The 26721-nt window shown below is 43.3% G+C and overlaps 1 protein-coding gene across 3 annotated transcripts in view; it reads right to left on the bottom strand.

Moving 5' to 3' along the window:
• Positions 1-988: 988 nt before the first annotated feature.
• The window catches only part of slc8a4a (solute carrier family 8 member 4a), a 56897-nt gene continuing 31164 nt past the window's right edge, over positions 989-26721 (bottom strand). For all 3 annotated transcript variants that reach the window (XM_015961212.3, XM_015961214.3, XM_015961215.3), the window contains exons 5-9: positions 25449-25555; positions 19860-19978; positions 18039-18138; positions 13175-13447; positions 989-3550 (exon numbers count right to left, since the gene is read on the bottom strand). In XM_015961212.3, the coding sequence (XP_015816698.3) occupies positions 3171-3550; positions 13175-13447; positions 18039-18138; positions 19860-19978; positions 25449-25555 (979 nt within the window). In that variant the 3' untranslated portion in view covers positions 989-3170. The remainder of the gene's footprint in view (positions 3551-13174; positions 13448-18038; positions 18139-19859; positions 19979-25448; positions 25556-26721) is intronic.

The raw sequence follows: 26721 nt of genomic DNA, 5'->3' as shown, positions 1-26721 counted from the left end.
TTAAAGACCATCATATGCAGCTAACCTTTCCCTTCTGAGGTCTGGTTGGATAGGACAGTGGTTACTGCTTCATCAGTGAAGGGGATTAAGGGTGTTGCACCTGTCTTCTGCCTTCCAACTCTAAATTTACTGGTTTGTTCACGTTCCATCCCACACATGTGGTCACAAGATAAAAATAAGCAGCTGTAATTGCTTAATAAGGTGGTGTTACAACTCTGGCTGGTCTAGGGATGAAAGAGGGAGTGATATAAAGAGACGTGTGATAGATGAAATACAAAAACACTGGATTTTATCAATATGCATGCTGGACGAGACACAGCAAATTATGAATCCAAATAATCCCCAACTCAAATGTTATAGCTAACTTAAATGCCACTCTGCAAACCGTTTTCTAAGTGTAACGAAATATACTGGAGTCCAGGTTTCTGAATCTGATCTGGAGCAGGAGCTGCCCAGGGTCCTGAATCAGAAGGGAGCTGGAGCAGGAGCTGTCCGGGGTTCTGGAGTGTAAGAGGCGAAGTGCAGCAGAAACCCGAGCCCCCGGGATGTACAGGCGGTGACTGTAACGGGTGACCAGGCTCAGACTCAGATTAGGCGAGGAGGTCTGTCATTCTTTGCAGGTTTTCTGGATATGTTCTGTTCGCAGGACACTTGTGAAGCAGCGTGGGACCCAGAACTCACTGGAGAGTTGTATATCTTTAGTCAAGAGAACTAGACCAAATTCTTGCCTTGCAAAGTTTGGCCTAGGAACACTCCATTGGAACCTGTGCATCAATTCTGGCTGACCAATCAAAGCTCTTTGAAGAGGTTTCACAATGATAAACTGCTGTGACTTGTTATAAATCTATAATTTTTTTTATAATTCTAATCATGTTAGATTATTGTTTACCAGTGTTCAGATTAGATTATACATGACAATATCATGTTTCAGCCTTTGGGACAGATAAAAATGGGAATGTTAGTAAGAAAACAATATACCATGACATCATAAATTAGCAACATTTATTTCCACTTTTTGTACATTAAGCGTGCACATCAATAAAATTAAATAGATCATAAATACCTCTGCTGGAATACAGTTACAATAAATATGGCTACACAGACAGGTAAAATAAGAAATAAACTCTTCAGTCGCTGTGTAACATTAAGACACTCTCAAGAGATGCTGTATACATCTTCAAACACATCATTTCATGTGAGATGATGAACTGGTTGGTGATTTTGCTGTGATGAAGATCCAAGGTCTTGTGTGAAATACATCCCTTTTCTCGCTGCTGTGCTTTGTTTTCTCTAAAAGTGACTGTGTTGGGAAATGTTCACAGTGACAAATGTAAAGTCTGTGCACTTTCCTGTGGAGAAAAAGAGGTGTTCTTGGTGCCGGAGAGAGAGGAGGTGCGAAGGTGCACCAGTTACAAACAAACATATCTAAAATTCATAAATTCACCTAAAGACTGTATACAAGTAGAAGTGGGCTTTCTTGACCAATGTTGTAAAAAGAATAAGAAAAAAAATTCCCATTTAAAAAGCCGGTTATTTGGAAGTGATGGAGAGGGTTTTGAGGGACTGGGCACCAGGCAGTGAGGAGACTATTATCCAGCTGTGATCCACATGTTCAGAAAAACATCAACAGTTCAATATCCATGTTAAAATATCACACACACACCACTTTAGAAAAGATTACCAAGAAACCTGATAACATGCAAAATTGTCCACAAAACGCCAACGTACAATGTTCATCTTTTACATCATATACAAAGAATATTTACTGAGTAGATTTATTACTAAATATTATCATACAAGTACACTTCACCTTTTACCGCAATCTCTCATCCTATATCAACGTCAGATACTGTATAAGGTAATCCCATGCACCACCTTAATCTCTTTATTTATTAACTTCCATCAAAATATGAAGAATCATGAATGATTACACTTCACTTACAGTCCTTCTGTTTTCACTTCTCTTTGTTTTTGATCACATTAGAATGTTTCGGATCAGTAAACCAATTACAATATTAGACAAAAATGACTAGATTCAATTTAAAATAGTTTTTAGGCATAATTTTGTTTATTATGTAGACAAAAGTGTTTTCGGGGAATTTAAAGAAGTCATCAAGGTCCCCAAAACATCACACTGCCACCACCATGTTTGCCTGTTGGTATGATGTCTTCTACAATGCTGTGTTAATTCTATACAAGATGTAATGGAACACTTAAAACATTTTCCCCCAAGTCTAGGGGGTCATAATGACACCTTTTGGTAATTGTTAAATTGGATTTTTTTTAGTTGACTTTGGTCTGTGGGGGCTTTAGCATCGCAGGGTTGTTTGTATTCAAAACCTAGCTTGTTCTGTAGATTTGCTAATGCAGCTTTAATGTCCAATCATGACAAAATCAGGACAGCAGTACTTTAATGCTGTTATGGGTTCTGTAGTTCTTGAATTTCAGTGGATCAGCGCAGGATGTGCTGATTTTTGAGATCTTTTAGCCAGCATTATGTTACCAGACAGGCTCTGTTGAAGTCATTTATTGTTTCTAAAACTCTGGTAGTGATCAGGCCTGAGTAGGTGTGGCTGGTTAAACAGAACTCAGCTTTTATATGGTGTGATTAATCAAAGTACTTCTTGATTTAACAAGGCACAAACTGCCTTTTAACACTGATCCTGATTGGTTTGAATAATTCATTTCTCCTTAGTAAATTAAACCTTCTTTTAAAAATGATATTTTGTGTTTATTGACGATCACTGAATTTGAAATGTATTTGTTGATCTGAAACAAAAACAAGAAAACCTTTCCCATCTTTACACTTCATCACCTGATGATGACTGCACACCAATTTTGCGCTTTCTGAGCCCCCAAACGCACAACAAGGCTCTACTGCTGATACATTTAAAGATCAAATTAATGATTAATAAATGACCTATGTAACAGAATTTAATTATGAGAATAAAAGTTGAGAAAAGCGTAATTTCAGAGGCTAAAGCTAAATTTCACAGCATCGTCAGTGGTAACAAAGTTCAAAAGTCCATAAAGTTACATAATCAAACAGATTATCAGTGATTATACAAATAGTTATAAACTGTTGCGAAAATAGACAAAAACAGAGAAAACATGTTCGTTAGACTGTGAAAAGTAGGAGACGAGTCGTGTCTGTGCTTTTTCCCTCGGTCTCAGAAGCCAGGCACGTGGCAGTAGGCCTCCAAGGAGGCCAACAGGATGTAGATTAACCAGAGGGACAGGAACAGGAAGACGGTGAGGAGCTTGGCTGTCCGTGGGCCCCCAAGTTCTCCACCTGACACGCTGGGACGTCGGCGGTAGAGCAGCACCAGCACACACACTAGTGCCATAACGGTAAAGAGGGTGACAGAGAAGGCCAGGGAGCCCGGGTTCACCTCAAACGCCTTGCCTTTGGTTTGCCAGTAAGTTGCTGCAATGGTCCACGCCACTCCAATGCCCAGGAACACGTTCACCGCGTTGCTGCCCGTCACGTTCCCGATGGAGGCGTCAGCATACTGATCCTGAATGGCAGCCACCTTACTCGCAAACGTGTCTGTCACAGAAAGATTTATTCAGGTTGAAGAGTATTTTTACAGTGGCAGTGTGTAGTTTCCTGGAGTTAGGGGGCAGTACATACAAACATTTCAGGGTAGTTTTACATATTGCCATTGCTAGTTTAAAAAAAATTACGCTAAATGATTACCTGTGGAGCAGAAAGCACATGACCTCAGCGTGACTCCTCAGACTTTGATGGTCCTTCAGATAATTTCATAGAGAGAATCCAATTCTAATTCTAGTTTTCTGTAGTTTCCGGATCAGCTCGGGGTCCTGTGCCTGTCGATGATTTCACACTACGGCAACACTACTTGGCCAAAATATATTAGATCTCTTTTTCGATTCTGTTCTTTAACACAAAGATTTTGGAAAAAGTTTAGTAGTTTTGTGATTAAATTTATGTTTCGTACTGCTTAAATGTTTTCTTTATGACTACAATTTGTTAATAAACCATCATATTGTCTTCCCTTTTTAGAGATTGTGAACCTAAACAAAATCAACACCAGACCAACAGTTCTTATACGTGAACATTTATAAATGCATTTACATGATTAGCAGCTCTTTCCGTTGTATAAATGTAGAATTCTTCCGTATATTTTTAGTACTTATATAAATAAATCTATTCATCCGTTCAGAATGTTGTGTACTTGTTAGTAGTTCAATACATTTCTTTTAAAATTTGCCCCATTTCATCAAAATCAGAGCTGCTCAGATTCTTCGTATATCAAATGATATTTTTCTATTTATTTTGCATTACCTTTGGCATAATAAACATATTTTTTTGACTACAAGACTGCAACCACAAGGACTACAATTGCAATTTTTTCCAGAAGGCCTGAAAATTAAAGTTTTGGTCACCTTCCAGAACAGCTCCAGTTCTCCTTGAGGGTAATTCAACTAATCAAACCCATCAGAACCTGCGGTGAACCCTGGCGGCCTATCGATGTGAGCATTGTTATCATGGGGGAAAGCCCTTCTATCAGGACATAAATCCTTTATCTCAGATAACGGTGGTCGTTCACAACAACCTTATATTGATTTGCACTGACTCTTCTCTCAATAGGGATGAGGACACCAGACTAAGCTTGCAAAACATCCCACATGGAAGAACATAACCACAGATCCTCAAGAACATGGCCCCGTCTACATCAAAATACGGGACAGAAAGAATATGTGCAATATGAAATTGTACTAATCAAAATCATCATTTTCCAGAAAGGCGCCCTCAAATAAAAATTATTATTATTATTATTATTATTATTGCCATTATTATTATTATTATTATTATTATTATTATTATTATTATTGATGCACAATTTAAGGATGAATTAAAGGCTAGAGGGAGTGGGAGATCGATTTGTGGATCACAATAACGCCTACATAGGGAACACAAAAGAGGACTTTTGTGGCAAAAGAGCGATCTAAGATAGAAGAGTTAGTGACCAAATAAGATTGCAAATGCAAGTTACAAAAATTATTGTCCTACAAAAGATGGCTGGGTTAAGTGCCATCATTCATATTCATTTTCTTAATCTTATTCTTATTCTTGTTCTTATGGTATTATTGCTTCACCGTTCTATGGCTTAACCACCAAAGGGCATCAAAACAAACCTATTGGGTTAAATCGTAATTTGCTTAGGATAAAAGTGTATGCAAACATAAATAAACTTGAACTAAATTCAACTAGGCTACTCTTTTTAGAGGCAACAGTTTTGTGTTTCCTGAAAAATATTGCTGGCTGTTGGCAACGTAAATGTGCCATCTACAAACCCTCTGATTCACTAAACTGACCAACGTAGCAAAAGATGGGAGAGGGGGGTCACATTTTTCCATTATTTTTTACTCACTGGCAAGGTAAAGGAATGACTATGCCTAATTTATCATGTGACATAAGTGAAAGTATAAAAATGAAAATCAATAAATGTTGCTGAAGATTATCATCATGCTGGTTTTAAAAGGATGTCTAAACTTTTTAAGACAAGGGCCAAATCATCACCTTAAATGTGTTTGAGGGCCACAAAACAGCCATTAATAGGAATATTTTTATATTTGTATTACTCAAAAAAAAAGTTCCCTGAACATACAAATATAAAAAAACTGTCAATTTACATCAACAGCCCACCAGTTCAAGAAATGCTATTTGAGGGATGCATGAAATCACTTCTCACTGGTCTGGAATTGGGCCAAAGATGTTCAGATTCTCCCAAAAAACTTTCATACTAAGTTGGAATAAGTTAAACCTTTTGGAGGTTAAGGCGACTATTCGTGTCTCTAACAGTTTAGCAGGACTAGTACTTTCCTAAACAGGTCGTGTTTTGTTCTGTCCTACACATGTCTTCTGCCCCATAATGGGGATATAAGAACTGCAAGTGGAAGGTTATTTTCATTAACTCATTCACTGCCATTGACGACTAAAGTCGTCATTTTAAATCCAACTGGCAATGACGATGATTTGCATTTTTTTTACTGTGTGGGCATCGGAACGAGCCCCCGCACAGCGAGAACAAACATCTCAGCTCTAAAGCCGATCTTCTTCTGCATATGTCACACATCACGTGATCAGGAAGCAGAAAATCCATGTGTTAGGAAATCGTTTTGGGCCGCTGCTGTAAAAAAAGTGAGGCGCGAACCGGAAAAGCTTCTGCCGATCACAATTCAGCAACGGATTATGAAAGAATGGATAATGCTTGAAACATGCGGATTCTTCCTGATGAGATTCCACTTTGTTTTGGTTGTTTTTGTTGTTTTGGCGTCGACATCATCCTAGCGCGCAACGTTCTGTGACTCTTAGAAAAACTGTAAAAACGGTGAGAAACCATCGACATATAAATATTGGACAATGGGTTTCCATAGACTCCAATAACACGTTTTTGAAGACAAATGGGAGGTGGCCACCACCGCCATTTTGACCGTGTCCAGGGGCGTAGCACCAAATTCTGGGCCCTAGGTACAAGTCTTCTAGGTGGGCCCCCATGCTCAATTACTTAATATCTCTCTTACACATTTTTTGTCATGCTATAAGACAAGACAATAAATATGATCTTAGTTTAACCTCTATATTGAGCAAATACAAATGCCAGCATAATAAAAGTGAAATGCCCAGACTTCACATATAATTATTTTTATTTGCCAACAATGTGTTCAAACAAAAATCCTGGAATTTATTTTCCAGCAAATGCCCACTGATGGGTCTTCGTGTTAGCAAAATCACTTATGAGATCTTTAAAGTCCAATCCTTTGGCTAATTGGCTTTCAATAGAAAGAAGAGCTAGGCTGTTCAGTCTATCCTGGGACATTGTTGGTCTCAAATAATTTTTCACCAGTTTCAGTTTGCTAAAAGCCCGTTCACCCCCAGCAACAGTCACAGGTAGTGTGCAAAACATCCTCAGTCCAATACAAACTTCTCCAAAAATGCTCTGTAATTGCATCCTGTAGGTGGCATTAAGCAGCTCAAGAGGAGACCGAATGTGTGGAAATGTGGCACCATATATTGTTCTCAGGTGTAGCATCTCATTCTCAAATTCAGCTGTGAGATCCTTGTAATGTTTTCTCATCAGTGCCTGGCATGATATCTTCATCTGCTCTTCAGTCATGTCTGTCATGGTTCATGATGTTAAGCTTTGCTGATAAATATTGATATATTAAATACATATGACATGAAATAAACCAGGTTCTCTCTGTGAATGTAATGTACTCTAAATTTTATAATCCCTGCATTATCAGCCAAATTATAAGATTGTCCGTTTTCAAGATCAAATATAAAGAAATTTATAGGCTTAAAATATCTAACCAAGTCAATAACAATCCTCTAACACCAGTGTCATCATGCTAAACGAAAAACAGTGGCAGCTTCACATTCCTGAGATTACCACGAATCCATCGATACCAAGTTTTTCCTGGTCCATGACTGGGAAGGAGCTGAAATATCCACACAGAGTGAACCTGTTTTTACTGCGAGGTCCGCGAATTAATTGGCGGCGGCCGCCTGTGATAATAATTCTCGTCGTCGTCGTCGTCTTCCTCCGCTTATCCGGGTCCGGGTCGCGGGGGCAGCATCCCAACTAGGGAGCTCCAGGCCGTCCTCTCCCCGGCCTTGTCCACCAGCTCCTCCGGCAGGACCCCAAGGCGTTCCCGGACCAGATTGGAGATGTAACCTCTCCAACGTGTCCTGGGTCGACCCGGGGGCCTTCTGCCGGCAGGACATGCCCGAAACACCTCCCCGGGGAGGCGTCCAGGAGGCATCCTGACCAGATGCCCAAACCACCTCAACTGGCTCCTTTCGATCCGGAGGAGCAGCGGTTCTACTCCGAGTCCCTCCCGAATGTCCGAGCTCCTCACCCTATCTCTAAGGCTGAGCCCGGCCACCCTACGGAGGAAACTCATTTCGGCCGCTTGTATCCGCGATCTCGTTCTTTCGGTCATTACCCAAAGCTCATGACCATAGGTGAGGATTGGGACGTAGATCGACCGGTAAATCGAGAGCCTGGCTTTCTGGCTCAGCTCCCTCTTCCCCACGACAGATCGGCTCAGCGCCCGCATCACTGCAGACGCCGAACCAATCCACTTGTCGATCTCCCGATCCCTCCTACCCTCACTCGTGAACAAGACCCCGAGATACTTAAACTCCTCCACTTGAGGTAGGACCTCTCCCCCGACCCGGAGTTGGCAAGCCACCCTTTCCCGGTCGAGAACCATGGTCTCAGATTTGGAGGTGCTGATCCTCATCCCAGCCGCTTCACACTCGGCCGCGAACCTACCCAGCAAGAGCTGAAGGTCAGAGCTGGATGAAGCTAGGAGGACCACATCATCCGCAAAAAGCAGAGACGAGATTCTCCTGCCACCAAACTCGACACACTCCACACCACGGCTGCGTCTAGAAATTCTGTCCATAAAAGTGATGAACAGAACCGGTGACAAAGGGCAGCCCTGGCGGAGTCCAACCCTCACTGGGAACAGGTCCGACTTACTACCGGCTATGCGGACCAAACTCACGCTCCTCTGGTAAAGGGACTGAATGGCCCTTAACAGAAAGCCACCCACCCCATACTCCTGGAGCGTCCCCCACAGGGTGCCCCTGGGGACACGGTCATAAGCCTTCTCCAAATCCACAAAACACATGTGGATTGGTTGGGCAAACTCCCATGCCCCCTCCATCACCCTTGCAAGGGTATAGAGCTGGTCCACAGTTCCACGGCCAGGACGAAAACCACATTGCTCCTCCTCTATCTGAGATTCAACTATCGATCGGACCCTCCTCTCCAGTACCTTGGAGTAGACCTTTCCAGGGAGGCTGAGGAGTGTGATCCCCCTAAAGTTGGAACACACCCTCAGGTCACCCTTCTTAAAGATGGGGACCACCACCCCTGTCTGCCACTCCCTAGGAACTGCCCCCGATGACCACGCAATGTTGCAGAGACGTGTCAACCATGACAGCCCTACAACATCCATAGCCTTGAGATACCCAGGACGAACCTCATCCGCCCCCGGGGCTCCACCGCTGTGTAGTTGTTTGACTACCTCAGCAACTTCTGCCCCCGAGATCGGACAGTCCATCCCCAGGCCTCCCGGCTCTGGTTCCTCCTCGGAATGCGCATTGGTGGGATTGAGGAGCTCCTCAAAGTATTCCTTCCACCGTCCGACTATAGCCTCAGTTGACGTCATCAGCTCCCCATCCCCACTGTAAACAGTGTGAGCGAGTTGCTGCCTTCCTCTCCTGAGGCGCCGGACAGTTTGCCAGAACCTCTTTGGAGCCGATCGATAGTCTTTCTCCATGGCCTCACCAAACTCCTCCCACGCCCGAGATTTTGCCTCGGCAACTGCCACTGCTGCACCCCGCTTGGCTATCCGGTACCTGTCTGCTGCCTCCGGAAACCCACAGACCAGCCACGCCCTGTAGGCCTCCTTCTTCAGCCTGACGGCTCCCCGAACCTCTGGTGTCCACCAGCGGGTACGGGGGTTGCCACCACGACTGGCACCGGCCACCTTACGACCACAGCTAGCAACAGCCGCCTCGACAATCGCAGAGTGGAACAAGGCCCACTCTGACTCAATGTCTCCCACTGCTCTCGGGACGTGGTCAAAGCTCTGTCGGAGGTGGGAGTTGAAGACTGTCTTGACAGGTTCTTCTGCCAGGCGTTCCCAGCAGACCCTCACTATGCGTTTGGGTCTGCCAGGTCTACGCGGCATGTTCCCTTGCCATCTGATCCAACTCACCACCAGGTGGTGATCAGTTGACAGCTCCGCCCCTCTCTTCACTCGGGTGTCCAAAACATACGGCCGCAGGTCAGATGATACGACTACAAAATCTATCATCGACCTGTGACCTAGGCTGCCCTGGTACCAAGTGTACCGGTGGGCATCCTTATGTTCGAACATGGTGTTCGTTATGGCCAAACTGCGGCTTGCACAGAAGTCCATTAACAAAACACCGCTCGAGTTCAGATTAGGTGGGCCGTTCCTCCCAATCACACCCCTCCAGGTCAAGCTGTCATTGCCCACGTGAGCATTGAAGTCCCCCAGCAGGACAATGGAGTCCCCTGATGGAGCACTATCTAGCACTCGTCCCAGGGACTCCAAAAAGGGTGGGTACTCTGAACTGATATTTGGCCCATAAGCACAAACAACAGTCAGGACCCGTTCCCCGACCCGAAGGCACAAGGAAGCTACCCTCTTGTCCCCCGGGGTAAACCCCAACACACAGGCAGAGAGTCTCGGGGCTAACAAAAAGCCAACCCCAGCCCTCCGCCTCTCACCCGGAGCAACTCCAGCAAAGTAGAGTGTCCAACCCCTCTCCAGGTCTCGGGTTCCAGAGCCAATGCAATGTGTCGAGGTGAGTCCGACTATATCTAGCCGGTACCGCTCAACCTCTGCCACAAGCTCCGGCTCCTTCCCCGCCAGCGAGGTGACGTTCCATGTCCCAAAAACTAGTTTTCTTGTCCGGGGATTGGACCGCCAAGGCTCCCGCCTTGGTCTGCCACCCGATTCGCATTGCACCGGACCCTTCATGTTCCTCCTGCGGGTGGTGGGTCCACAGTTGGACGAGCCCATGTATCCGGTTCGGGCTGGGCCCGGCCGGGCCCCATGGGCGAAAGCCCGGCCACCAGGCGCTCGCTCACGGGCCCCAACCCCAGGCCTGGCTCCAGGGTGGGACCCCGGTAACCCTCCGGGCCGGGTACTCCGACTCTTCGTTTTAACCGCCATGAAAGATCCTTCGAACCGTTCTTTGTCTCACCCTTCACCTAAGACCAATTTGTCATGGGAGACCCTACCAGGGGCACTAAGTGCCCCAGACAACATAGCTCCTAGGATCATTAGGGCACTCAAACTCCTCCACTAATTAATTTATATTTGATCTTGATTGTGAAACTAAAGGCGTTTAACACCTAACATGAATGCAGCTTCTGAGAGCTAGCTGATATCAGCTAAAACTGTGTTCTGCTGCTGCTGCTCACCGTCCTTCTACTTGCTTCTGTTCAATTAACTTTTTCTCCTTCTGCTTCTTTTCTTTTCTTTTCTTTTCTGGAAGCCAGATTTCCCTTTCTTGGGAAAAGACATGACTGACTCTCCTGCCTCCAGCTCTGGCTGTGGCATTTGCGATGTCTCATTAGCTGTACATGCGGCCGTGCAGCCCCTGGCCGCAGGTGTGGACTAAACCACTTTGCACATTTTTAAGGGGTGATAGATGCCTCAGAGATTATTCAGTTATTATTTTTAAGGCAAAATTCTGGTTCTTAACCTCTTTATCCAGGTAAAGGGAAGTTTATTAAGACATTAAGTAAGTTGGGGGGGAAAAAACAACAACAATAAAACATTTTTATTCAAAGCTGTCTCAGGGCCCCTCCCTGCAGTGGGCCCTGGGTAAACGGTACCCTTTCCCCCCCAGTCCAACGCCCCTGACCGTGTCACAGGTTCCGTCAAGCCCAGACAATTCCACAAAAGGGAAGAGAGGTGGAGCTGAGAGTGGGGCTGTAAGGCTGGGATCAACTGACGACACCCAGTCAAACTAGCTACAAGCTAACCTGAAGCTAACCCAAAGCTAACGCGGAGGTGGGAGCTAAGCTAACGGAGGTAGCAACTGGAGTTAACTGTGCACAACACCAGAGCTTCTGAGTCAGAGAAACGCCGGGCTGACCGCTGGGTAAAACGGGGTGGAACACAGAGGTCTCCCGAGAGCTCCACAAGCCGGCAGCCTCACAGTAGACAAGCGCCACTGCGATCTGAGATGCGCAGAGCTGCCGCTGGGGAGAACCGGGCGGAAAGGTTTCCATCCCAGAGCGCCACAAGCCAGCAGCCCACGCATCAAACAGAAGCCGCGATCAAACAGAGATGTGCCGAGCTGCGGAAAGAACGGGTGGAAAACATCGGTCTCCCGAGAGCTCCACAAGCCGATGGTCGGAACCCAGCTCCACCAACATGTTATATTTCAACCCATTTTCTAAAGTGCAGCATTGTGTTAAATGCACTGGGTTTCACCCTATTACATTTAAATTTCATGGTTAAACAGTACATGTTAAAATCTAAGCTCAGCTCGGCAGTGACCTAAAATACATAAATATAATTTTACTTACCGAAAAAAATGAAGTGGAGACTCCTTGGACGCTCTATTAGTGCAAGTAATGCCACAGCAAGTCTTTTGTCCAACAATTGCACAAAAAATATCTAAAAAAGAATGCACAAACACTACAACTAATGGTCTAAGTTGAGAGACTGAAAATGACCGAACAGTTTTCAGGCGAGGCCGAGGCTCTACTGAGGCCTTTCCCCGGAGCTAGCTCTGCGGTCACGTGGGTCGGATGCTCATTAATTATACAGAATTTTAGGCTTTTAATACACTTAAACAGAAGAGTGAGAAAAAAATTCACCCCCCCCCCCCCCCCCCCCCAGAGTTGTCATGAGTGTAAACTAGATCATTTAAACCAAAAACATGTTTTGGAACCAGGCTGTAAACATGTTTATTTCTGCTGTGAAATTGGTATTTTTAACATGGGAGTCAATGAGGATTTGCTCGCTTCTGACACCAGCCCCCAGCGGATGAGGGTGGAACTGCAATTTTTGGTACTTCCGGGATTGCTTCAATTTTTGAGCTGCATTGTGGGGGCTTGTGAGAAATGCCGGCAGCGCATGGCTTTACCGATCAGGAAACGGCTGGCAGCGAATGAGTTAATACCTTTGAAATGCTACATAACAAAAATTGCAACAATAACTCAGTTATTGTGTTATTTTTTATTAACGTTTAAAGATCTAAATAAATTGGACAATTCTGGCCAATTCCACCCCATTTATGGCTTAAAACATAATCAATATTTCTGTCTAGTTCATATATTTCTGTGCATCGGCCATCTTTAAGAAGAAAGTGAGGAGTCAAAGACTAATTTAGATACTTTGTGCTTCACAGTGGCGGTGCTCATGACAGAGAAATGGGAACACAAGCCGACAGGAACAAGCAAAACTGTTTTTCTTTGTTTACACCTTGTTAATGCGCAAGGCAGCAGTGTTGGAGATATTTTCCCTGACAGCTCAATGGGAGGAAGAGGTTACACAAGTCTCCTCGAGCAGCTGCTTCAGAGCCCAGAGGGACCACAACGCAGGTCTAATACACCTGATTATCACCACAAACACCCACCTGGGACAGAGGTGCCGAGGGCCACGAACACCACCGCTGTAACCGAGTCTTTCAGACCCACCGTGCAGCCGAAATGTGAGGCCAAGTCCCCGGTCACGGCTGTCAGAACACCAATGAGGGAAATGGAGACAAAGAAGCAGGCCCAGCCGTTCCAGTATTCAGTCGGCGGGACAAAAGCAAAAAGGACTTTCCAGAAAACGGTCAGGAAGTGCATGATGTAATCAAAGCAGGATGGTAGTCGTTCTTCGCCGCTTTCCTCCTCGTCGTCATCGCCTGGCAAAGACAGACACAAGGAAAGCAAAATATAAAAAACTTTGTTTTAACGGATCCAGCTTATGGAGCCTCTGACTTCCTGTAATTTAGCTTTAATAACGTGTTCTCTACTTATTTTGATGACAGATGTTGTAAGCTCGTGGCTCAGACCAATAATGACACATTCCAGATTACAAAAAGCGATGCCAATGCAACATAACTGAAACATAATGCCACACTTCACATTTACTGCTCTTTTTTTTATACAAAGCTGCAGCTGCTCTGGCTGGATGTGCTGGATGAATCCGTGGCCATGAAAATTATCCTCTCCGCTCAGAATTTTTTTTAGTTGTGGTCTCTGAGTTTTAAAATTGCTTTTGCACGTTAGCGACTTTTTTCCTGTGCCTGTTAATGTAATAGAAAATCATTGCTCAGCTAAATAGGATTTGAAGCAGATGGAACTGACGTGTTTCTAATACTCAGGTTGTCGTTGTGGCGGCTTAAATATAAAACTCAGCAACTGCAATTATGTCAATTTACTGAACACACACACACGCACGTACGCACGCACGCACGCACGCACACACACACACACACACACACACACACACACACACACACACACACACAGAGTGAGTCTCTCATCACTGTGAACACCACAGGCCCAACCACAACAGCCGTCCTATGGTTGTTCTGTTCTACAGCCACAATAACAGTAACAACCCGCTCTACTATGCTTCAGCAACAGATTTTAAGACTAGTTATGAACAAAACATGACTTTATAATTCTTTATATCGTATTATATAAAATCATCAGCCATTTTAATAGGTGTGCATTGTCTTTTTGTCTTCAAAACTGCCTCAGTTCTTCATTCCATAGCTTCAACAAGGCATTCCTTAGAGGTTCTTCACATGATACCACGACACCCCAAAGGTTCTGGACTGGACTGAGATCAGGTCACAGCGAATGCCGCTGGAGACCAGTGGACTCATGGTCATGTTCAAGAAACCAGTTACAGATGATCAGCTCTTTGTGACATGGTGGAAGTAACCATAAGAAGATGGGTCTATGTGGTCATTAAAGGAGTAGTTTACTTGTTTATTCAATACATTTGCAGTATTCTCTAGTGAAAATCAATGCCTTATGAGTCAAAAAAAAAAAATAAAGCTACAATGCTCCCGTTCTGAAATGCAGAAGTCTGCTAGTGCAGAGGAGGGCTTAAAGCAGCAGGATTACTCATTATTATTAATGATATACACACACCTCGCTTCTGATTGGCTAGCAGAATGCATTCACCAATGTTGCAAAGTCACAATCACCAACACACTCTCTGTTCTCTCTCCTTGCAGCAAAAAAAAAAAAAAAAAAAAAAAAACAATAAAAAAAGCCTTCTTCTAGGCAGGTGTGAGCCAAGATGGGCGAAGCCATGAATGTTAATTCACAGTGTGACAGATTTGTGAGGATTTTCAAATTCAAAACCGTCTATTTTCTATCAGAAGCTAATGCTGAAGATAGGTCTAGGGCAGGGGTCGGCAACCTGTTCCCATCAAAGAGCCATTATTACCCGTTTCCCACAGTAAAGAAAACACTGGGAGCCACAGCAGCCGCTGCGTTGTGGGCGGGGCCTACCCTCAGACAGCAGAGAGCTGCTTTAACCAATCACAACAGGTGACAGCAGCCAGTACCGGTCGGTCGTGTACGTCAAAGTTATCTTTCAAAAGACGATAATCAATAAAACGATTTATATAAAGTGGATCCAGAAGTTGTAGCCCGTCTCTGCCTACAATATTTAGATATTTTTCACCCTGTTGATGGTTTTACTGAGCAGGTGCCACTTTTGTCATACGTTTCTTTTTCAAACATGTTTAGACTGTTCAGAATACAAATCCAGGCTCTGTCACGTTTGATTGTTGTAATTAAACTTTGTAGGTGGGGAAGGTCAGAAAAGGATCCGATCAATTTGTTTTTCCCTCATTTACAGTGACGGAGATAACGGCGCAGTGCGGCTGACTCTGGTGTTAATCAAGTTAAATTATATCTATTTTCACAAGAAAACAGAACAGTTAAAAGCAGGGCTTGTGTTGACTGGACAGTTCCTGTATTTGACCGTTTATTTTGACGGAGAAAGAATAGAAAGAATTACCCCGACGCACGCAGACGAACTGACATTTTATTCGTTATGCACATCACAGATGTAGCTAAATCACTCAAGAAAAGATTCCCATCTGAACATCTGAGCTGGACACTGCTCAGCGCAGCTCACTGTCAGCGCGTACGTACGGTCCACAGTGAGCTGAAGATGTGAAGAGGGGCTTGGAGCGCTTCGCAGAACCAGAGCGCATGCAGGAAGATTCCTCCGACTGAAGCGAGACTTGTCACTTAGAAAATGTTCCTTGATTATGAAACTTTGGCTGAATAGCGCTTGTTCCTGTCTCCAATGTGGCGACACATCCAGGAGCCGTCTGAGGAGAATCCCAGAATCTCACATCCTCGTCAGCTCAGAATGCGCCGATATGATTATGCACAAGCGTGACCCGTCAACCCGGTCTTACTGTGAGACCGGGTTGGAACTGTTCAGGTTTACACAGACAATCTTTACATTTAGAATTGGCTTACAGATGTAAAATTTATGCAGTAAAATATGAAGCATTTTATTTAAATATCCATTCATTATTTTACAAGCACAGAGAGCCGCATCAGATGGATGGAAGAGCCGCGTGCGGCTCCAGAGCCACGGGTTGCCGACCCCGGTCTAGGGGACTGGTTTCATGTTCAGCCTGCATGAGATTTTAAAGTGACTGATTATAATCATAAATAATGATTAAGACAAGTTTTTCAGTCAACCACACCTTTAAGGGATGGTCATGGTCAGCAACAATACTCAGGTGGGCTGTGGTGGTTAAACCAGGTTCAGGTGGTATGAGGGGTCCCAAGTGGATCAAGAACATTTCCCCTACACCATTACCCCACCAGCAGCAGACTGAAGCGTTGATACAAGGCAGGATAAATCCATGCATTCATGTTGATGGCATAACACTAAATTCTGACTCGACCATAGGAATGCTGAGGTTGACTGCAGGTGTTTCCAGTCTCTTCTGGTCCAGTTCTGCTGATCCTGTCTGAATTGTAGCCTCACTTTCCTGTTATTAGCAGTCATGACAGACACTTGGTGTGGTCTTCTGCTGCTGGAGTTCATCTACCTCAAGAATCAAAATGAACCAAAGGTGTGATAACAACCTCAGTCTGACTGGAGGCTTGTGTAAGTAAGGTCTGCAGCAGCTGAGAAGATTGTGTCTCAGAGGAGGAACCTTCCTCGTCATATGTCACTAATATACGAGCAGCATTGTTTCCCTGGTATTATTAAATAAATATAAGAAATACGAATGAACAGATATTGGTAGCTGGTTTGAATCTTTGGCAGGGAAACAACGAAAAATGGACAAAGTCCCACTATGAAAAAAGGCACAAATCTATTGTAAGATTACATCTTTTTCTTTACTTTTCAATATTTTTATTGCAAATCAGCGTTTTGTGACTAGGACATACTAGAATGTGAGAACTTGGATTATGTGACTTCTCTCTGTTTTGTGGTTTTATCTCGTTTTTGTGTCTGAAATTAATATTTTACAGGAATAAATATTGTAAGAAACTCTTAAAACCAAGTTGATGCAGACAAATGGTGCTTTATAACAATAAGTGCTTCATAATACAGAACTTAAACGAGAATAAACAAAATAAACCAAAGTTATTTTGATGCCAGGTTTGCACAACAGTAGGTGGCAGCAAAAGGAGGAAAACAAGCCACTGACTGTGCACCAGTAAAGCTGCAGTGGGTTTACTCTACAGGATAACAAGCAGATTTCGTGTTCATTACATTCATTCTGTAAAAATAAAGATGACTATATGTCAGGGTCACTGATAAAAGGGTGGCTGCGCAGTGGTTAGAGCTGATGCCTTGCAGCGAGAAGGTCCTGGGTTCGCTTCCCAGCCTGGGATCTTTCTGCATGGAGTTTGCATGTTCTCCCTGTGCATGCGTGGGTTCTCTCCGGGCACTCCGGCTTCCTCCCACAGTCCAAAAACATGACTGTTAGGTTGATTGGTCTGTCTAAATCGTTCTTAGGTGTGAGTGTGTGTGTTTGGACTGCACCCCCCCACCCCCCCACCCCCACCCCAGGGACCCGTGCGTCCAGACAATGGATGTATGTATGATAAAAGGGTCAAATATATATTTTATTTATGTTTATATGATATAACAACTCAAATGAGAGCACTGAAAAAAACACCAAATATTCAGTATATTTATAAATGCAAACAAACAACTTTATAAACAGCAAAGTTAAAACTCTTTAAAAGCCATTAACTGTTCGTGCAGAGCTCGCCACTTTAGCTTTAATAGTGAGCCTCATAAGGAATTCAGCCTGTTATGCATTTTTAATCATGTTTGGAACGAGCAGATGCAGCAAATAAACCCTAAACTACCAAATGTTATAAAAGTTTAACTGGGATTTTAATGAACATGTATCTTAAAGGCGGGCTTTTGGGCAGCTCTAAACAGCATGTCGGGGGTCGGGGGGACAAACAGCTGAAACGTTGCAGGACAGAGCGACTCACCTGCGCTGACGGTGACGGCACTGACAAACTGCTCCCTCCAGCTGCTGCTCCCCACCACCAGGGCCAGGTTGGTTTTCTTGATCAGCTTGTCCACTGTGCTCTGGAGAAGACAGATGTGAGATAATCAGTATAATTGGTGACGTGGGGGATGATGATGGGGTGACTTGAGGTATTATTAAACTCTGGTCCTGCTGTGATGCACAGTGAGTCACAAAACCAGATTTGGTAGGGGGTGAGGTGAGGTTGGCTTTTCTCCAGTGTGGAGCTTCTTCACTGGAAGTGGAACAGTCTCAGTGCAGTATCACTTTGCAGCTTAAATGTTATCAAATTGACTTCTAGCAGCACAACATCTAATTTATGCCTCGGCATCAGCTTACCCTCAAAGAGGATTGTTACATTAAACTGATGGAAAACACATCATGTGGCTGTATGGTGTAACAGGGGTGAGGTCATGGTGATATCAATGTGTTCAGTTGGAAGAGGAGACTGAAAAGCAAACAAGAGGGTGAAGGAAGTCAAGAAAAACATTGATACTTGGTAGACACCATCCTGAGAAGTGGAAGACTAGGGAAATGGTGAAAATAATTATTAAAAAGGAGGATCAACGAGAGGATTTCAGCTGCCATGCTTCTCAGCTTCCCTGAAAAACTTTACCTATAGGATTAAAGGAAGCCTTTTAACCTTAAATTCAGGAGAAGCACAACCCAGACCATGGAATAACATTTGCACTAAGGTTGTCCCCAGTGAGGTTGGACTTGTCCCCTTGTCCCAGATCCTGTATGTGGTGTTTTGGAACAGGATCTCAAAGAGTTGTCACAGAGAGGAGGGTGTCTGGTTTGAGAACTTAAGGATCTCCTCTCTGGTTTTTGTAGATGATGTGGTTACTTTGCAACGTTGTCATGGGGCCCTACGCAAAGACTAGACAAAGAAATATACAGCCAGTCTCTGGCTAAGCAGTCAAAAGACAGCTTTTTAATGTCTCACCCCCGTCGTAGTTCTGACTTCTAAGTTTTTCCGCCCTCTGGGGCAATTGCCTGCTCTTCCTGTCTTGGGGTCTTGATCACAAGTGAGATAGGGTGAACTCAGCCTTAGAAGTAAGATGCAGAGCTGTGTCATCTGAGAGGAGGTCATAGTAGAACAGCCAGTCGATCCTCCTCGACACAATGAGTCAGTTAGGTGGATTGGGTAGCTGACAACTTTCACTCCTTGTAGCCTTCTTCCAGATGTTTCCCAAGTGCACAAGGTGCTGGGGCCGGATCAGGATTAGATGAAGAGATTGTTAATGTTCTCTCAAGCCTGGGAATACCCAAGGATGCCCCTGGAGGAGCTAGAGGGTCACTAGTGATTTGGAAGTCTAGGTTTCCCTCTTGTTGCATCTGTCTGGTGACCTGACCTTAGATAAGTGGATGGAAATGAGTGGATGGTGATACTTCTTTATTAATTCATGAAATAACCCTTTTGAAAGATTAGGATAAACAGTATCTATGTTTTATGCATATAGACAGTTCATATTTTTAATTTGTCTCATAAAATGAAAAGTCATGAAGTTTTTTCTGTAAATAATTACAGCAGATTTATACAATACTGATTTCCTTAGTTGATGATAGGAAAAAAAAGTAGAGTGAACAGCTACATTTAGCAGAGACAACATGAGCACATTTCATAATTTATCATCATAATTTATCACACATCCCTGGCTGGGGTAAATAAGTAATACATGTCAAAGAGAAAATACTGTAATACAAAAAAGCTAGGATACTATTCTGCATTATGTTAATCATGGTTGATAAAAATAGCTTCAGAAAATCAGTTTAGAGTTACCTTGAATTCATAAGACTCCTCAATGACTACCTCCAGCTTAGTGTGTTCCCCAAGACTGGGACAACCCATCTTTGACACATCCTCTGGTCCCACTGCTGTCTTGTTATCATTAGTGTCCCCTGCACAGTGAGACAGGTGTCATCATCATCATCATCATCATCATCATCATCGTCATCATCATCATCATCATCATCATCATCATCATCATCTCTTGCATGATGTCATTAAAGGTGCAATCTGCAAGAAAGAATTAAGAATGACACCCTGTGGTCATATTTGGTTACTGCAGTCTATTTTCCTAAGCAGAAAATTTCTTCCCCACTGCCATTCTGTGAGTTTCATGGCTGTTGCCAATTTGGGATCATTTCCAGAAGATTCTAGAAGACGAGTGAAGACTAGTCGTTGTCATGTTCTGCGTTCCCCTCATGTGTCTCCTTGTGTTCCCCAGCTCTCTCTACTGTAGGCTTCCCTCATGTTTCCTCCTAGTCACTCCGATGTAGTTCCGATTGTCCTTGTCAGCATTGTTCTGTTCCCCTCGTGTGACCATAGATTCCTGCTCATTAAATGAGCTTTTGATTTTTTTTGTAGTGTCTTGATACCCAGCTTTGCTTCCTGTCTGTTGGTTTTTTTGACTCATCATCCTAAATAAAGGATTTTACTTTTTCTCAATCGCTCCTGTCTCGTGTCGTCTGGTATTCTGCATCCTGGGTCCTAACCACCTCCTGCTCTCAGCGTGACAGAATGGACCGACCAACACAGGACCCAGCAGAACCTCCAGGCTCCCTGACACCCCAGTACATGTACAAGTACCACGGAGACCCAGACACTTGTTAGGATTTTATACAGGACTGTGCTCATTGCATAGACATGGCTTCTTCTGAGTTCAACAAGGTCTCCTTCCTGGTGCTTTGTTTGAGAGACAGTGCTCTGCAGTGGGCAACAGACTACTTTGAGATACACCCAATCAGAACTGTGTCTTTCTGGGATTTCGCCCAGAAACTACTGGACACCTTTGGCTGCAACTCACCACCACCAACTGCTTGTGCCACCTCCTCCACGTCTCCTCCATCTGCCCCGAGACACAACCATCCTTCGGTCTTAGTTCCAACCATCAGAACCGGCTTCATCTCCTTCTCCCCTGACCCTGTTGGCGGAATCTCTGCACCTCTGATGGGCCAAACCACCACACCTTCACCCGGTCCCGAAAGCGTCATCTCTACTTCCTCTCGATGACGACGTCGCCATCGTCACCATGGCACGACTGCTCATAATTATTATTGATATGTAAGTAAGTAAATTTTATTTATATAGCACTTATCACAGCCATAGAATCACAAAGTGCTTCACATAGATCAAAAGAAAATAAAACAAAGTCTTAAAATCATAATTATTTCAAAACAGAATTAGATTAACATCAGAAAAAATAGTCATAAAATTATAAAATTTCATAAACAGATGAAAGATTAAAAATTTTAGTTCAAAATAAGAAAATAAAAGGTTTAGGTAAAAGCAGCTTTAAAGGGACTTCACGGAGTTTTGAATTTTTATGCTCGCAATTGCCCCCTCAGGCCAAAAGCGTAATGGCAGCTTCAATATTAGGTAGTGCACGAGGCGCGCATGCTGTACGTGCACACTCCTTAATGAAAATAACAGCGGAGACAGTTGTGTGTGTGTGTGTGTGTGTGTGTGTGTGGCCCGGAGGACAGAGGACAGGAGAACGCGCAGCTAATTAATTAAATAATTTGGTTCTGTACCTTTCTCTTCGGCACAGAATCAGAATCAGAATCAGAAAGAATTTTATTGCCAGCGCTCCAGCGATCCAGAGCATAGGAACTTGACTCCACAGTACAGCCTGACCAAGATTTCACACACACATATAGACAGGACAGATACAGGCAGACCCGTGAGAGCAGCCATAACGGCGCTCACTTCAGTAGATGAAGAGGGGATTACATGAGGAGAGTTCGGGGAGGGAGAAAAAGGCCTTAACAGAGCTACACCGGCAGGGTGTAGCTCTACTATGCAAAAAAACACCCAACATATAAGCAGGAACGTCACAGTTCACAACATGAGACCCGGTAGGTAGGGGGGAGGGGCTGGGACCCTGGTTTCCTCAGCGGGAGCAACCTGTGTGGCGCTCGGCCAACTGAATCCACAGGTAGGAGGGAGGTCACGGGAAAGCACAGAGCACAGTGAGTGCCTCCAACTTGATGACCTCGGTGCGGAGACCACAATCTGAAGGCGGGGGTGGGTGGTGGGGGGTGGGGGTGGGGGGGGAAGGTAGGGTTTTCACAGCATTTGTCTGCATTCCTTCCATCGTGGGGGTTTTTGCACACAACTCCAAGGCTGCTTATGGCGTCAGATTGGATAACAAGACTTTGTTTGAGTCAGGCAGAGATAATTTTCCTCTCTGCCTTAAAGTCTGTCAGCCGACAAAGGTTTATGATGGGTCAGTCTTCCTGCATGCTCAGATAATTCTCTTCCCTTGCTTGAAAAATTGTTCCAAAATGAAAGTTGAACCCACATCTTTTTTATCTGTGAATTCAATGTCGTTCGGCGAGTCTCAAATAAAAATTTTGGCATCTTACTGTAAAAAATATACCATTATTGTAAAAAATAAACTCTAAATAAACTATGATCATATCCAGAATCAAACCCAGATCTTCTGCACAAGAGTCCAACGTCTTACTAGGTGAGCTAAAGCACCAGTGACATCTTCAAAGAACGATTTGGAGCAAAAGTGGCTATTTTGTTGCTAATTTGCAGGAAATATTTAGAAGAAAGTAGCTAAGTGTCCTCAGAAATGTAGCTAGGTTCATCACTAGGCGTTAGGAACAGCGACAAAGTCGCTGAGTTGGCACTACCTCACTCTTTGCTGCTAAATCTACGGATTGCAAATGCTACGGGCTACGCCTGAGCGTGAACGCGCATGAAGCAGCTTGCTCAACCCGAGCAGCTCTCTTTTTCTGTGATTTTACAGAAAAACAGGCAATCATAGTAAAAATGCCAGGGCTAATTCTACAGGACCAGGGCATTGCAGGAGAATGTATGAAGAAGACATTTATTATTTCTATACATGTTTTTGCTGTCAAACTTTCATAATGCCCCTTTAAATAAAAGGGTCTGTAAATGTTTTTAAAAGTTTGCAGATTGTCAGTGCTGCGTAAGGATAAAGGAAGATCATTCTGGAAGGAGCAATCACCTCAACTTTTATATCTGGTCTTTGGAACTTCTAGAAGGTTCTGGTGTGTGGACCTGAGAGCTCAGGCTGGAGCATAAGGCTTTAACAGTTCAGTAATATAGGGAGGAGCTTGACCATGTAGAGCCCTGACAGTTCTAATCAGGATTCTAAAATTAGCTCAAAAGTTAACGGGTAACCAGTGCAGAGACATTAGAATAAGAGTGATGTGTGCTCTTCTGTTTGCCCCAGTTAGGAGCCTCGCTGCAGAGTTCTGGACCAACTGAAGGCGGCCAAGTGCTTTTTTGTTAAAACATGTGAAAAGTGTGTTCAGTAATGTAGACGGGAGGAGATAAAGGCATGGATAACCATTTCAAGTTCATGTTTTGACACCAACCTTTGCAGTTTGGAGATATTTCTTAAGTGATAAAAACAGTTTCGGATCAATGTTTTTGAATGACCTTCAAGAAATGTTGATCAGTCAATAGTAACACCCAAATTCCTTAAGTTTGTCTTGATGGCAGAGGATAAATGACCAAGTTGTTGACTAATCAGGGGAACCATGCTCTCAGGGGCAATGATCAGACATTCAGTCTTTTCAGAGTTTAACTGAAGGAAGTTATCTTCTAGCCAGCTGGTGATAGCTGAAAGACACTCTAGTAATTCAGACAGTTTATAAAACTCAGAATCCTTAAAGGAGCAGTATAGCTGAATATCATCTGCATATAGGTGATAAGAGACATTATGAAAGGAATGAATTATCTGTCCAAGAGGGTGTATGTAAAAACAACAGTGGACCCAAAACAAAGCCTTGGGGTACCCCACAAAACTGATCGGTAGAATCTGACATGATTTGGTTTATACAGACACTAACTTTTGTTAGAAAGGTACAGTCTAAACCAGTCTAGAATAGTTCCAGAGATCCCCACCGAGCCACAAAGTCTGTTAATTAAGGTTTTGTGATCAACTGTACTGCACACACCTCGCTTCTGATTGGCTAACAGGACACATTCAGCCTTGTTGCAAAATCACTAGCACCTACACACTGTCCGTTCTCTCTCTCCTCGCTGCAAAAAAAAAAAAAAGAAAAAAAAGAAAAAAGCTTTCCTGTGCAGGCACAATCAAAGATGGATGAGGCCATGAATGCAAATTCACTGTGACATCACAGCGTGAGGATTTTCAAATCCTAGCATTTCACCATATATTTTCTATCAGAAGCTAACACAGGAGATAGGTGTAGGAAACTGTTTTTATATTCAGCTACATGAAAAACTCAAAAACAATCATTAAAAATGGCTTTTCAGTGAACCACACCTTCAAAGGAAGTAAAATGCCACAACTTACTCATTATTCATTTCACACATTTCCCTCAAATTTTGCATCTAATTCACCGCTAGCATTGTTAGCTCAGCATTAGAAGAAGAAGAAGAAAATATCATTTCTATAGCGGCTCTCAAGATGAAAATCACGAGGCGCTTCACAAAAACGAAAAATGTAAAAATATAAAAAATAATTTAGAAAATGGTTAAAATATATTTAAAATGAGCAAAAAATTCACAACTGTGATTAAAAAATGTTAAGAAAGACAGAGTGAATAAGAAAGAGGGAAATCAGTGTAAATCAGTGTATGTATCATTAGCCTCTAGCCGATAGAGTAAAACTGAAAGATGCCGTGGCTTTCTTAAGGGTGCAAGAAATAACTTCTTGGTTGCTCCTGTTTACTGGTTTTGGTTCTTTAAACAATGTGTTGAATTACAAATGCTGGTGCTGTTCACTGCAGATTGGGCAACTTCCCAAACTCACAGAGTTCAAACAGTGACTACGTCCTTCTTTTCTTTAATTTTATTTGAAAGGGAGAAAAACTGACATTCCTCCAGCTGGTTGAGAATGAAATCTGTCCAACATTACTGAGACATTAGTTTGTTTGTTATTATTTCACATTAATTCTTACATATTGCTCCTTTAAGATATGTCTTGCCAAATAGGATTGAAATTTAAAATAGAGGAAAGATTTTATCATGCAATCTGTTGTTTTGATAAAGTTGAATCCCTACTGAGTTACAGAATGGCCAAATCATACGTGTGAAACTTTCTCACATACAGAAACCGGCCGATGAGGATCACTCACTGGTTTGGATAAAAATACCAACAGCTGTCACAGTTATTACAAAACACTTTTAAAGATCATTAACCCCAGCAGCCAGTGTCCAAACACCACTTAAACTCCCAAAATGTATTCAAGAGCATAGATGTAGCCATTAGTTCTCCATAATAAAGCCCAACCATCGGACACACCAAAGGTAATAAAAAGAGAATTTACTCCGGGGCTTAAAGCTGTGAACGAGATTTTAAATTAGACTTACATAAAGAATGATGGCTGAAGTTGATGTCAGTCAGTGCAGTTTACTCACCGTGTCTCTGGCCCACCTCCAACAGAATGGGCTCCTCCAACACAATGGTGAATGTCTTGTTTTTCTCGTATTCTTCATCATCAATGATCTTCACATTTAGCAACTTCCTGAAGACAGAAAAATAAGGGAATAGATAAAAAAAAGAGGATGTGTGAATTAATTACATTTATGTAGAAAATCGCAACTACTTGGCCCATAATTGAGACTGGCTGTACACTGGGGCAGGGGGAGGCATTGAAGGTTGGTGAGGGTTTGGATGGGATAGGCTACCATACAAGATGCTTGTGTAGTATGTCAATTTGTAATGTGATGTATGCATTAATAATTGTTTTGGTGACATAAAGAAAGGAAAGTGCGAACTCTTACTATCCAATTGCACAAGTTAACTGTCTACCCCCTCATGTATGCCCTGTTTATAATAGGTAAGACTTATAGATTAAAGATCTAGCGTTCCTTGAAGAAATACACATCCCCCAATGTGACTCATGCTCTCCAGTAAACAGTTTTAGAAGCTTTAAGTTAGAGCTTTAACATTGATCTCCGTGATTGTTGAGTTAGAAACTTGACCAGTTTCCTATTTGACACCAGTCTGCGGCCCTCTACTGGCTGCATACTGCACTTAACAGTTTTGTGGAGCGGGTAAGTGCTCAATAGGGGGAGCTCTAAATCTGCTTTACAGCTGTTAGCTGTTATGCTAGCAGTTAACTTTTTCAGTTTGCCGACTGTCAATAAAAACACATGTCCATCAGTGTGAATCTTTTACTTAGTGGTTTATTTTAGTGCCAGTAGGCTCATGTTTGTGTTAGTTTGTTGTTAGCGCTAGCTACATCAGGGTGCAGCAGGGTTGTTTACAACAGGTGCTATTCCACTTTCAATCAGTAGGGTGGAGGAGCAGGAAACTGCTTTAAAATCACTTCACACTGAGAAGTGAGAATTATTGACACTTTTGTCAAATGCTTAAAATACTGCAGTCAGTATTGCAAGCTCTTGTTTAATCTGTTGGGACTCGGACTCAGACTCTGAGCAACAGCCAAACCAGATTGTAGCTCAATTAGAGCCCTGCATGGGCCTAAAATCTGAGCCTGTGTCCGGCCCGGCCCGAGGGGGTGGAGCCCCAGCCCGACCCGGTCCGAAAAGGTTTTCAGGATTCTCTGGCCCGGCCCGAGCCCGACTTTTTTTTTTTAACCAACTAAATGAAAACAAAGTGCGTCAATCCTGACCAATGTGTTAAAAGACGTGCAGGATCCGATCAATTTGTTTTTCCCTCGTTTAC

Source organism: Nothobranchius furzeri, chromosome 10 (genome assembly GCF_043380555.1).
Source record: "Nothobranchius furzeri strain GRZ-AD chromosome 10, NfurGRZ-RIMD1, whole genome shotgun sequence".
In the NCBI taxonomy this organism is placed as follows: Eukaryota; Metazoa; Chordata; class Actinopteri; order Cyprinodontiformes; family Nothobranchiidae; genus Nothobranchius; species Nothobranchius furzeri.
This window is presented reverse-complemented; position numbering and strand designations above follow the sequence as displayed.